Source organism: Trachurus japonicus, chromosome 9, assembly GCF_045865225.1.
Source record: "Trachurus japonicus isolate A0001 chromosome 9, Traja_1.0".
In the NCBI taxonomy this organism is placed as follows: Eukaryota; Metazoa; Chordata; class Actinopteri; order Carangiformes; family Carangidae; genus Trachurus; species Trachurus japonicus.
This window is the reverse complement of record NC_140915.1, coordinates 39,259,566-39,272,221: the sequence shown is the minus strand read 5'-3', so window position 1 is coordinate 39,272,221 and position 12,656 is coordinate 39,259,566. Positions and strand designations below refer to the sequence as shown.

The 12,656-nt window shown below is 44.8% G+C and overlaps 2 protein-coding genes across 5 annotated transcripts in view; one reads left to right on the top strand and one right to left on the bottom strand.

Moving 5' to 3' along the window:
• Positions 1-362: 362 nt before the first annotated feature.
• pgam5 (PGAM family member 5, serine/threonine protein phosphatase, mitochondrial) lies at positions 363-5,651 on the bottom strand. 4 transcript variants are annotated; one of them, XM_085787860.1, is made up of 6 exons: positions 5,115-5,651; positions 4,230-4,402; positions 3,253-3,378; positions 2,804-2,892; positions 1,313-1,446; positions 363-910 (listed from the first exon to the last, which is right to left on the bottom strand). In XM_085787860.1, exons 1-6 carry the CDS (start codon positions 5,354-5,356, stop codon positions 760-762), a joined length of 915 nt encoding a protein of 304 aa, XP_085643986.1. In that variant the 5' UTR covers positions 5,357-5,651; the 3' UTR covers positions 363-759. The 4 variants fall into 4 exon arrangements, with proteins under 4 accessions (XP_085643986.1, XP_085643987.1, XP_085643984.1 ...); XM_085787861.1 differs by having other exon boundaries at positions 1,313-1,443; XM_085787858.1 differs by having other exon boundaries at positions 2,804-2,899; positions 3,254-3,378; positions 5,115-5,406.
• A 779-nt stretch (positions 5,652-6,430) lies between these two features.
• The window catches only part of zdhhc8b (zDHHC palmitoyltransferase 8b), a 67,645-nt gene continuing 61,419 nt past the window's right edge, over positions 6,431-12,656 (top strand). Inside the window, exon 1 of the mRNA XM_085787846.1 lies at positions 6,431-6,749. Coding sequence (XP_085643972.1) covers positions 6,646-6,749 — 104 coding nt within the window. The 5' untranslated portion in view covers positions 6,431-6,645. The remainder of the gene's footprint in view (positions 6,750-12,656) is intronic.

Here is a 12,656-nt window from a genome sequence, read left to right as displayed (position 1 = left end):
TGAGAGAAACAAGTGTTCTGAATGTAAATTTTTTTGTGAACTAAACCTTTATCTGAGAGCACAAACTACTTCACTTGAGAAGATTGTATCGTCATCCTCGTGCTCTCAGGTGACAACAGATCTATTTCTGGTCGCTGAATGTTTATGAATGTGGAACTTTGCAAAAATGCACCTAAACAACTTAAACATGCTTCTTGTGCTTTTAGCATTCTGTGCTTTATTACAAAGTAATGGTGAACTCTCTTTCTGTATGTCTAGACCTCATTTGCTTTCAACTAATCAATAAAACATCACTCCTACTTTACTGCCAACGTGTCTACGTGCTTTCATTTCAGTGAGAAAGGAAATGTGACAGAATCTGCTGCAATTATAGTGGTAGTTTATTTACTACAGCTGCACTGTATCACACATATTCCTCACGTCAGATACTGTAAAGACATGTAAAGCTAACAGCATGATTTGCATTTACAACAGCTATACAAATACAACTTTTTTTTTTTTTTGGTTTAAAAGTCAGTCACTTGTGTAAAAATCCTCAGTTACATTCAGCAGGAGTTGCTATGCAGCTGTTAATCACTTCAGTGGGCGTTGTATGGCACAGAAGTAATCACAACATCACCACCACCACTGAGTCTCATTATCTGATGGTAGTCCACTTACAAAATAATAAACATCAAAAAGTAATTTTCAAGACACTTAAGGAGAAACTGAGCTTTGACCCTGCAGCCGACTTGAGTCCGGTGAAGTAGCGGTCTTTACTTAGGTCCGTGTTAGTTTGTCTGGAGGCATGAACCCTGCGTCTCCCAGAGTCCTCAGGGCCACGCGGCCGCTGGGCCGGATGGTGAGCCACGTGATGCTGCCGTTGTTCAGACCCATGCGTAGCCAGCCCTCTGGAGGGAACTGCAGCGCCCTGAGAGGACACGAGACAAGTCTGAGCAGCTGACAATGGACGTCCACGTACATGAGCTACTGTATATTAAAGGCGTTTATTTTATTACTTGTGTGTGCTGTTGTCAGATAAGTAGTCGTATGGAAGATATTTATATTTAGAAGAATGCACTACATCTGCCTTTAACCAGAAGCACAGGACAAACAGTCGCCAAGAAAAGCACAAGGCCGCGTGCAGCAGCTGTGATATTTATATTAAACAGGAAAATTTCCTTTGCAGTGACACAACTGAAGCACGGATTCAAATTAAAAACCTCGTGAGACAAAACTACAGCAAAGTTTAAACACAAAGGTTTAGCAAAGCAAGAGGCCGCACTCTGGCCTCGGCAGAGCAGCGATCACCACGGCCGCCGGCGACACAAACCTGCAGACAAAATAACGGATGACATTGGCATGACACACGATGATCTCATAGCTGTCCTCCTTCTGCTTGGGGTCAGCCCGGTGGATGTAGCGGCGGAAGGCTGCCTCAATGCGAGCTCCATCTTCGTGGTACTGCTGGAGGACGGTAGAGAGGTTGAAAGCCACCGTGTCACATGAAAGGGGTTCGAGTCTGAACCCCTCGGTCAGTATAGAGTCAATACATGATGCCGCTGGGCAGTGCAGGGAATGGACCAAGAGCGTCATGCCAAAATATGGCCAACAACGTAGAAAACATCATTTCAGATCAATCTGAATCACCACTGAATCGCTGCTGCCGCTGCTGCTGCTGCTGCTGCTGCTGCTGCTGCTGCTGCTGCTGCTGCTGCTCTGGCTATTAACATTCATATGAATAACCCCATGTCCTACATTTAGGGTAAGGTAAGACTGACTAACACATGGGTTCTGTATAGGAGCATTGTCTTATGTGCATGAAGTTTTCCAGGATAAAAACATGTTGGTATACAATTTTCAATGCCTTTCGATTCTGTTAAAAAGGGATAGTTCAACATTTTGGCAAATTGGCCCATTGCCATAATCCCTATAGTCATAGCAGTAGGTTTGTTACCTTTAATTGTCGGTGCAAGCTGTTTTTAGAACGGCGGAGCAGAGCCGTGAGCTGCTCAGAGCTACGCTACGGAGGCTCATGGGATTTCTTGGTTTCCCTCATCAAACTCATCAAATACACAATCCAACAACTCCACAACGCTCTGGTGGACAAGTTGTGACCTGCACATTCACCACGCTATGAGATAATAACACAACGTTACGAGATGGAGTTGTTTTCGAGGCAAAAGCAGAGACTGCTTGCGGGAACGCGCATCAGCGGTTTAGCATGAATTTACCCAGAAAACAACTCTGTCTGGTAACGTTGTGTTATTATCTCATAGCGTGGTGAATGTGCAGGTCACAACTTGTCCACCAGAGCGTTTTGGAGTTGTTGGATTGTGTATTTGATGAGTTTGATGAGGGAAACCAAGAAATCCCATTAGCCTCTGTAGCGTAGCCTCCATCATTCTAAAAACAGCTTGCACTGAAAATTAAAGGTAACAAACCTACTCCTAAAACTATAGGGATTATGGCAATGGGCCAATTTGCCAAAATGTTGAACTATCCCTTTAAGAATGACAAAACTACCTGTATGAATGTTAATAAGACTAATGAATAACCTGTATTAACTACAGCTTCATGGCTGCTGCATCTCCTTTAACGTTGGCATTTTGGAAGTTAACTCTTCGTGTGGTCCATCCCCAGACATTGCCCTGATGTATTGGCTCATTTTTGGAGCTGCAAGTGTAAAAAAAAAAAAAAAAAAAAAGCAGTCGACAGGACACCTGCACAGACACACAGGTGGCACAAGGTTGCCTATACAGGGATATGTAGAAGATGTGGCCTACAGCCCCCCTAGAGGCAGAGAGGCTGTAGCTTCTCTCACCACAGCGTCGGGCTTCCAGTGGGTGACGGGGGGGACGGGCTCGATCGGCGCCCCCTCCCTCAGCAGATCACAGCTCACCAGCTCCACTCCTGGACCCGTACCACGGTTGAAGCAAGGGAAACAAATGTTAATATACGTTTGTGACTTTCGGCATCTCTGCTTCAGCTACTGTATGACTCACTGGGGCTGATGCTAAAACATAATAGTGACAGGCACAACAAAGATCAACAGTGACAAATATTTTCTACAGAAAGTAAAGTGAATTACAGTCAATCTCAACACCAGAATGTGTCGGGGGGGTGTGAGTATGAAGAGTAAAGCTAGAAAGTTGACATTTTAAGACCTTAAAAATAAAATATAATTTACTTTCCACAATTTCCTCATCTTGGAGGAGTAAGAAGCCTGAGTGATTGACAGCAGCGCTGAAAGGCAGCGTATCTTTTTACTACCTGGAATGTGTTTGCTGATGATATTTGCGGTCTCTGTGGCCCTGGCCATGCTGGAGTGAATCAGAACATCGTACTTGAGTCCCAGCGCTGCCAACCTCTGGCCCGTCAACTCCGCCTGCTCACGACCTGCAAGTGGAGACAACTGTCATTGTAACAAAAACTACTGATGTGTCAGATTAATATGAATCATCAAAATGTTGGGTTAAAACGAGCAAGAGAAGGATACCCTCACAGAGCAGTCTACAACAACGCCAGACATATATCTAAAGTTGTCTGACTAAAATTACTCCCCAGCCTGCAGAGTGGCATACCTTCCAAATGACATCGACGTACAAGTTTATGGAGCAGTATGTAGGATTTAGTGGCATCCAGTGGTGAGGTTGTAGACTGCAGACAGATGAACCTCAGCTCACCCCTACCTCTCCAAAGGTTCAGAAGAACTAATGACCCTCGGGTAACGTACGAAATTAATTCCACCCTGCGTTTTAGCTCTGACACACATTGAGGTCGAAGCTGCATTTACAATTTAGTCAAGTAAAAATGTAACTAAAAGGATCACAGCCACCAGGAAACACACATAAAAAGATGGTGATAAAAGATAATAAAAATAGCAAAAGGCCAAATTAGAGTGAAGTAAAATAGAAAAGCTTTATGAGTAAATAAAGCCAAGTAAAAATAAAGCAATAAACACTGTAGAGCAGCATGGAAGATGACCTCTTCAGAGTAGCTGCACAGAAATACTAACTTAGCACATTCAGGACTAATCACAGTGCCTTCTTTTGTTTACCAGTCAGGTGCAGTTAACATACTCTAGCCTGGACTATGGCCACAATCCCACATCATAAAGGCTTTATTCTAAGATAATGAAAACTTTACAGTTCTTAGTTTCTGTTTGTGGATAAATATATCCTCTTCTGTCAATAGATGCCTCTAAATCCTGTACACTAGTCCTTTAAGCAGCCATTAAATCAGTCCACCTAGTGGGGTGAGGACCCTCTCCTTGTCGCAGAGCCCACTCAGGTTGTACTGGGAGTGTCTGATGAGCAGGATGTTGCGTGTGGCCTTGGGTTTCCCGTTGTCCTGCTCGGTGCTGGGGTCCTCGGTGGCGCTCTCCTTCTTCTTCCCGTTGGTCAGGACAGACGGGTCCCTCCTGCAGGTCAGACACCACATCTACAGGTTAGAGCTGGCCTGGCCTGTCTGACACGGTCAACTTCAGGCATGGACAAGCTGGGTTCATGTCACTGTGGCTTCAGATGAAAGCCGGTGCATATTCTCATGTTTCCAGGTCATAGTATTTAAAAGGAGGTTGTTTGTATTGTTTGTTAAGTGGATGTTTGTGTTTTTATTGCGTGGCAAAGCAGTTTCCCCTTGGGGATCAATAAAGTTTTCTAATCTAATCTAATTCTAATCTAAAATCGAAAGCAACTGGACTTAGTTATTTGAATAACTAAGTCCAGTTGCTTTCGATTTAACCTCCTTTTAAATTTCAGATGAAAGGTTCAACAACTACAACACACATCCAGGTCTGAAGTCTCCCTAGTCGTTTTCCAATTTGACTATTTATAGCTGAGGTGGCTGGTCAGCAAGAGTCACTCCAGGAGTAAAAGTATCCTGACATCTAACTTACAACAAATCCTGTTAGGCCACTCGCCATGCAAAAACGCCAATTAAATATAACAATGCGAAATGTGTCCAATATAAGTTATATTGTCCTTATCTAAACCAACCTAATGGTGAGCAGCAGCTGGGTCATTGGACTCAGATATCTGACAGAGATTTTGATTGACGTGCAAAAGAGAAAAGGTGGAAACAGAGACAATACAGCAGGAATCATGACACTGTGTGTAACTAGAGGAACATACTTGTCCCAGTTGAAGTCCCAGGCGTGTCCCGTGGGGGCTGGCGTGTGTTTGGCCGCTGTCCACGCCGGCTGCGCAGCTCGCAGGACGGCCAGCCCCGGCCACCGAGCGGCCGGTTCCCCGCCGCGCTGCTCCCCGGGGTGTCCCCCCCCTCCCCGGGAGTCTGCGGCCGCGGCGGTGAGCAGCAGCACGGCGGACCCCCCGGCCAGCCCACACACCAGTCTTAAAGTTTTCCTGTACGACATCCCGCCAGCCGCAGAGCAACACACTGCTGCTAAGCTAGCTAATTAGCTCAGCTTACCGGGTAGGACCGTTACCGTCACCGTCACCGTTACCGGGGCTATCGCTGCTCTCCTCACTAATCTAACTTGTGGCTTCGGCTTCGATAAAGGTTAAAAAAGGCGCCTGGGTGTTAGTTTCACCTCCGGGGAGACCGAGCTTCCCGTGGCAGCGACCGCGCGGCGACTTGGCCAGAAACTAAAACTACAGTCGGCACAACAGACAGACAGCAGGCTGAAGCTAATCTACCAGCTTCCTACAGCAGGACGGTGGCCGGCCGGGGCCAGACAAGTGGCTTCGCTTTTCACACACGTCCCACGGAGCGCCACGCGAGGGCGCTCTAGTCCCAACATCTAAAGCCATAACCACACTATTAATTCAGCTGTGTTGAGGAGGCTTTGCTTTGTAAACGGTCAACTCCTCATGGTGTAGCCTACATGTTTGAGCATCTGAAACTGTAAACCAGACACTTATAGCTAGGCTACTCATACACAATAATCATGTTACCACTGGTGGTTTCCACTCATCACTTTGGGACATATACACAGTCAGAGGAATAATGTCATTTTAACAACTGATAGGCTATTTATTTGTTTGTTTGTTTTTTACAGTCAGTGGCCCTACATAAATGAAGAGCACAGACTGTATCATGCCTGGACTGACCATCTGTTTAAAAGCTTATAGATCAACCTGCCACATTTAAATGCAGTTTGGTTCCTCAGTCAGGGAGCCACCTGCACTGCAGCTGAGGGGTTGATATTACAACATGAGGACATCACAGGTAAACTTTTAGACGCAATGTTTTCAAACTGATTAGCCTATCATCATGTTCGTTTGTTTTTTAATTTTTGAGCATTTTTGGGAAAGCGCTTCAATAAAATGAAAATACCAACCATCATCCTACAGCTACACTTCTCTCAGCAGCTCGCCTGTCGCCTGCCGCCTGTCGCCTGCACGGTGCAGAGAGGCTCCTCCTCCTTTAAGCGGTCCAGTGACCTCACTAGTGGGCTGGATCACTAGTGGGCTGGGCTGTGAGAGGGGGCTGGATTGTGAGGGTGGGATTTCCAGGCTTTCACAGAGCTCCATGTATTCCTGCCTCTTCTATCTTAGGATCTATGCGGCTTCAACAACGATAGCACAGACGGACTGGTTGTACCTTCCACTGCCAGAGAAAGACCAAATACAGGACCCTGGATCATTTTCTCCATGCGACTCCAATCGGGAATAAATAATTGAGGAATGTGGAAATTACAGAATGCCCAACAGCGCTGGAAAGAGATTTAAACCCACCAAATACATCCCAGTGTCCACTGCTGCCACACTCCTGGTCGGTTCGACCACTTTATTTTTCGTTTTCACGTAAGTTTGCGCCGCTTCTTGTTCTTATTCTGTGCATGCTGGGGGATTGTGTGTAAACCGTGTGTGTGTTGAGATTACACAGACAAGAGTGGATTGCAGCTCGAAGTTTGCATGGGTGGATTCAGTCACTTCGGTGGAATAAGTGTTTTTATAGGAGTGTATCTATCCCAGTGGAGCCTCGCAGCGGGTCTGAAACAGAGCAGCTTCAGATGCTTCAGATGCTTCAGATGCTGCTGCCCTCCTGTGCAGCCCCACACACACCAGCAGCCCCGGTGCCTGCAGGGCAAACTTCCAATAAGCGATGCAAGTTCAAAAATGCTACGGGGCGTGCACGAGACCCCAGTTTAGGCCGCAGATACTCACTTTCCATTGAAGAAAATGCCGCAGGCGGTTGTAGGTGCAATTACAATGGTTGCGTTGGTGCAGCAGGCGGCTGTGTCCGACCGGGCGACTGTGTCTGATTCGTGCGCGCTCAGTTGGGAGTCACAGACAGGCACACCACTACAGGAATCGTTATGGGTATAGGGGGGGTTATAGGGGGGAGTATAGGGGGTCCCAAAGTGGGGGGGTCTCCACCTAAGGAATCAGTGCATCTACTACCACCACGCCCCACCTCGGCTCTACACCCTGATCTGATGTTTCCTCTGGAGAAGATGTGCTGAGCTGAGGTTAACCTTCTGCTCCTGACTGCAGCCAACAGGTCCTTAGCTGCTATCTCTACAACAGGTTTTATTTCAGCTGGTGACACTATGGGCTGTCCACACCAGCTGCAGTCTGGATGATTACATAGTCTCAGAGCCTCACAACCATGCCAACAGGACCCCCACGTAGGAAGCTTTCACCCTGTGCCCCTCCATCTGATAGATGAGGAGGTTAAAGCTGCTGCTGCATGGTGGACGCTGACAGAGAGAGGCTGATATCTCTGGTCTGATCTCTGAGTCACCGTTCCCACATCCATCCTCCTCTACTGCTGCTAACCCCCCCAGGTGAACGGATTATCAATGAAATCAATGCCATGTTCAGTCTCACACCCACAGGGCGATCTGAGGGGACCTGATCGTCATTAAGGGCACCTCTGATCTAGACTAACACCTTAGGGCTCCATCATCCCAATTAGTAATTGCTTCATATCTTCACATTCTAGTTCAACATTAGCGAGTGGCAGCACAGGCGATATGCGGCCCACCTCCTGGAAAAATGCATGGACACAGAGAAGGTTTCAGCTGCACCCTTCGTGGTTTTGCACTCTCAGTCTCAGGTCAACGACCGAGACTAAAGGAAACATATGGTGTTTGTGGGATGTGCCAGGAGGTCGTATCTTTAACAATCCCAGCACTCCTTGTGCACAGTCTGGGGCTTTGAATAAACATGTATTCTGATTTAATTTGAAATCAGCCTTTTAGCCATGTTGTTTGCAAATAGCAGAAGATTTTTGCTGCTCTTATCTTTTTAAATTATTAGTAATCCTTCTTTTGCTGGGGTTCAGGTCACTCTCTACTTTATAAGGTTCATCTGCCGGCAGATGGTTCAAGGGTGAGGATTAAGACTTTACTCTGTTGCTCCTTTATTTCCCAGTAAAAGGCCCAGAGGATTGAGCTGTGTAATGGAGCTCCCTGGGGAGCAGTGTATGTCCAAACTAGGCCATCCTCCTCATCCTCACACACACATCCACTCCTCCATTATGTTGAACCCAGTCATCTGTCATCTGTGACTGGAGTGCAAAGCTCCACATTTACAGCACGAGCCACTTAGCGGTGGTGCACCTTTATCTAAAGTCGCCTAAAAGATAACATGCAGCGAGTGCAACAGTAGGAAAATGACAAATTTTCATGTTATCAAATTTGCAAAACAAAACTATACCAACCGTTCATATGCACTCATGTAGAGCAGTTAATTCCTAGGCCACAGTGTGTTAAAGGTCTCAGTATTGCCAACAGGCCATTTGGTGTAACAGAGGATGAGACTTGTGGTCAGCATTGGCTCTCTCTCTCTCTTTCTGTCTTTCTCACACACAAACACACACACACACACACACACACACACTGCCCGTGGTGTGTTACTGTGTTTGGCTTACTGACGCCTGACAGTTTGTCTTTCCCACAGAGATTGAATTAGAACACATTAGTGCAGAATTATTTATATCTTCACAGGATGACCACAACTCATCATAAAAAATACTGAAGATAAATGAAGCTTTTAGTCATGGTTTAGCCATCATAATATTATTCCAACCTTATCTGGGTCTTATAATGAGATCCTATTACACAGTAGCTCAGAAATCTCACTATGTCTAAATCTGTCCCAGATCTGTTGCTAGATTGAACAAGCTTTATTCTTCCTTTTTAGTCAAACGGTCTTCAGAATGGCTTCATCACTGGCCTTGACCATATGCCAAATGTGTAACCTGTTCTGGAGACAGAACAGCCAGACTGGCCGTTCAAGTTTGTTGCCAAGCCTAATAGTCCACACTGGGGCGTCTGCACGGATAGATGGGTGGATCAATCAACTTATCACCCAGAGAAAACCTGTGTTCAGCAGTTTGTGCTATGTGGCGGTTGAATGATGAGAAAGGTGGTCAGTGGTGGCATCTGAAGCCAGCGTGGCAGCAGACTGGGAGCAGAGTTGTTCAGGAGAGCAGCCTGGATCCTGACAGGAATCTCTAATCTCCAGCTTCCACATCTGTTTCCTCCTTTTCACTGTACATTGAATCACACTTCATTTAGATCCCGAAGCAGCCATTGTTTTGTATTTGTGCACCACTCTGAATGTCTTGCAGAGAGTTTTTAAAAGGTATTTCCGATCTGTTAGTGGAAAGCGTGCAGACTTGTCAAAAGATGAGGAAGAGGGGGATGACAATCACCCATGATCGACTGTTGAGACAAATGCTAAACAATATTAGGTTCTATATCTCAGTACACACAGTACCTCTGTTTTACAACATGTTTGTGTTGGGAGGAAGTGTTTACACAGACTACCTCATTTACACAGTACAAGAGCAGGAAATGATCCAGGGAGCATTCAGCAGGCATTTCAATAAGACACAACCAAAACCTTACTGTGTTGGTTGAAACTGGTTGTAGCCTACAATATGGCGGCTGTAATGCTCCCCACCAGTATTTGGCAACAGGTACTAGGTTGTACCTGTGGCTCCAAAGGACAATATAATGATTTATTTTATTTTCTGTAAATTGTAAGTACCTTTTTGCTGCAAATATTTCTTTATTTTAGGGATTTACGCCTGGGTTTCCTTTAAAAGCCTTTTTATTAGATCATTTAAAAGAACAGGATTCATGTTTAAAAAAAAAATCTTGATTGTAATTTATTTTACATTGAACATTAATGTGGCCATGTCCTGTGGTGTTTGTGAACTCACCCTCTCTCAGCGTTCACCTGTCCCTCTTCACTTGTGTGTAACATCGTGGTTTTCAGTCTCTTATTAATTGAAGTTCTAAAGTGTTTGCTCATTGATCCTAATCTGCGTCCTGCGTGTGATTATGTAGCTGCGCCGCTGTCATCTTTTTGTGCAGGGGTCCAGTTAACAAGCTTGTAATCATTGATGCCTCACTGCTGGGTATTAGTGTCCATTAGAGCCGGTCCACCTTCCTCTTTGTGACGATGGTGGCTTCGAGGCTTCCTATGTTTGAATGTAGTTAAATGAATTGTTGGTTTAACCCGTCTTGTTTATGGTTGGTGTGGCAGCCAGACCGTCTTGGCTGCATGTTTTAAATATTGCCCATGTGACACATGGTCTGATTTGGGTTTTGTTTGTTTATTTAAATGTATGATTGAAGGTATGATGTCAAGTTTGAAAAGTTGCAAAGGCAGAGTGTGTCTCCGAAGAAGGAAATCACAAACTGGCATGTTATTATTATGCTCAAATAGCTCAATAAAATCTAGAAACCGGAGAATCCCAGCCTCACTGATGTGATACTCATGCACAGCAAGTGAACGGGGCTTTCTGACATGCTTGCACAACTTTAATCTGCAAGGAAGCTTCACAAAAAATATTCCACAATTCCCACGAGAGTAGCAAATTACAGGTCTAAAGGCAAGCTCATCACTATTCCTCTTCAACACACTACCCATCTTTCCATTTGAAACATTCGCTGAGATATTACTATTCTGTCCTCACACACTGTCACAGCATTAGGTTTCAGCCCCTCAGCTGAGGTGGATAAGGAGCTATCCCTTCCTCCTGTCACACAGAGGATAAAACTTTGATAATCTTGACATGGCTAAAAGTAGCAGATAGACGTACAGTACGAGCTCACCGGGGCCAAAATATCCCCTTGGCCTATTCATAAAGTCCACATGTCACAGTCTGTTTGTAGAGATATCTACGTCATCTGATCTCTGCTTTATTATATCATTATTTTCTACATGGATAAAACCAGTAGCAGGTTGGTGTGGCTGCCTATCTCTGTCAGATTAGATAACGATGTAATTTCCTCTGTAGGTCCTCATCCATCAGCACAGTGGAGTGAGGGCCTGGATATTGACACAGTGCAGGGTTGTCCCTTCAGCTCTCGGGGGGGGGGGGGGGGGGGGGGGGGGTAGCTACTGTAGGGGACACGCAGTAATGGATGAAGAAGGACCCTTATTTCACTAGCTAAAACAGAAGCCGTATGTTTACTTTACAGTCAATTGCTTTTACAGGGTATTTTTAGTGTCTGTGGTGGTTTATGGTTAATTTTCATTCTCATTATGGTTTATGGTTTACCACAAGGCATAGTTCCAGCCTTTATTGCTATTACAGATTGACCAGTGAGCGCCCCTGCAGCTTCACAGCATCAAAGTTCAGACCAGCTCCATCATGTGGTAGTTACAAAACCCTATGTCCGTTTTCTAAAGTATTATGGTTAAATAAGTGCTTGAGCTCATTGACTGTGAACTATTTATACAGTATCGTCCCTTCCTGTGTTGTTTTCCATCCTCTAAAGTTGTGATCTCATCAGTACTTCTTTTTTCTATTTGTTTGATGCCATGCAGCTCCAATCTGAGATGCTTTCTATTTAAATCCATCAGCACTGTGTTGTTTCCATTTACAAAGCAGAACATTGATACTGAAACTCAACATATTCTGCTGCTAGACATCCAGGGGGCCCGGGTGGGGCTCTGGGGATTCAGGTGTCCTTGAGAATTATAGCAAGTCCCTAAATGAGAAAATGGTCAGTGCAGGAGAATTCATTTGAACTAACTATCCCAGTTAGTGTGCTAGTTAGTGTCAGTTTTCACTCAGTTAACATTGCCTTTATATTGTACAATTTACCGTTTAATCAGAGTAAAATACCTTCCTATATATTTGTCCCCACATTTTTTCTTTGACCAGATGTGTGTCTGTTTGTATCTCCACCGTACTGACACGGCTGTGGGATGTTGCTGTGATGTCGACAGGCTGGTGCTCCACTCTGGTACAAACTTGCCAGGAAAATTTATATACAGGAATTAATGGTCTCCAGGATGGATCTTAGTGACTGAATTTTCCTTTCATGTGTCATAGTTGCTATGTCTGCACCAAGTTGATTCAGACATTTATGTCCCCATGATGAATTATAATTAATTTGGGAATTCTTAACCTGCAAAACAAGGCGGTGAACAGTCACATCATATTGCTCTGAGCACTGTAGGTAAAGTAAGACCTCCATAGCAGCTGTCAACTCTTTTTTTTCCATTGTGGACTGTTAGATGTTGTCAGATTTTTCAAACAAATTAAACACAAAGGCCAAGCTCAGAATATTTTTTTCTGGAATACTATGAATGTTTTCTGGATTCATTTTCATTACAAAAAGCTATTTTAGAATTTGAATTTTTCTGTAATGCAAACAGAGAGTGTCTCTACTCCAGTGGAAACCCATGCTCTGTATCTGGACTCCATTACTCATATATTTTTAGCCGCTGACTGTTTGA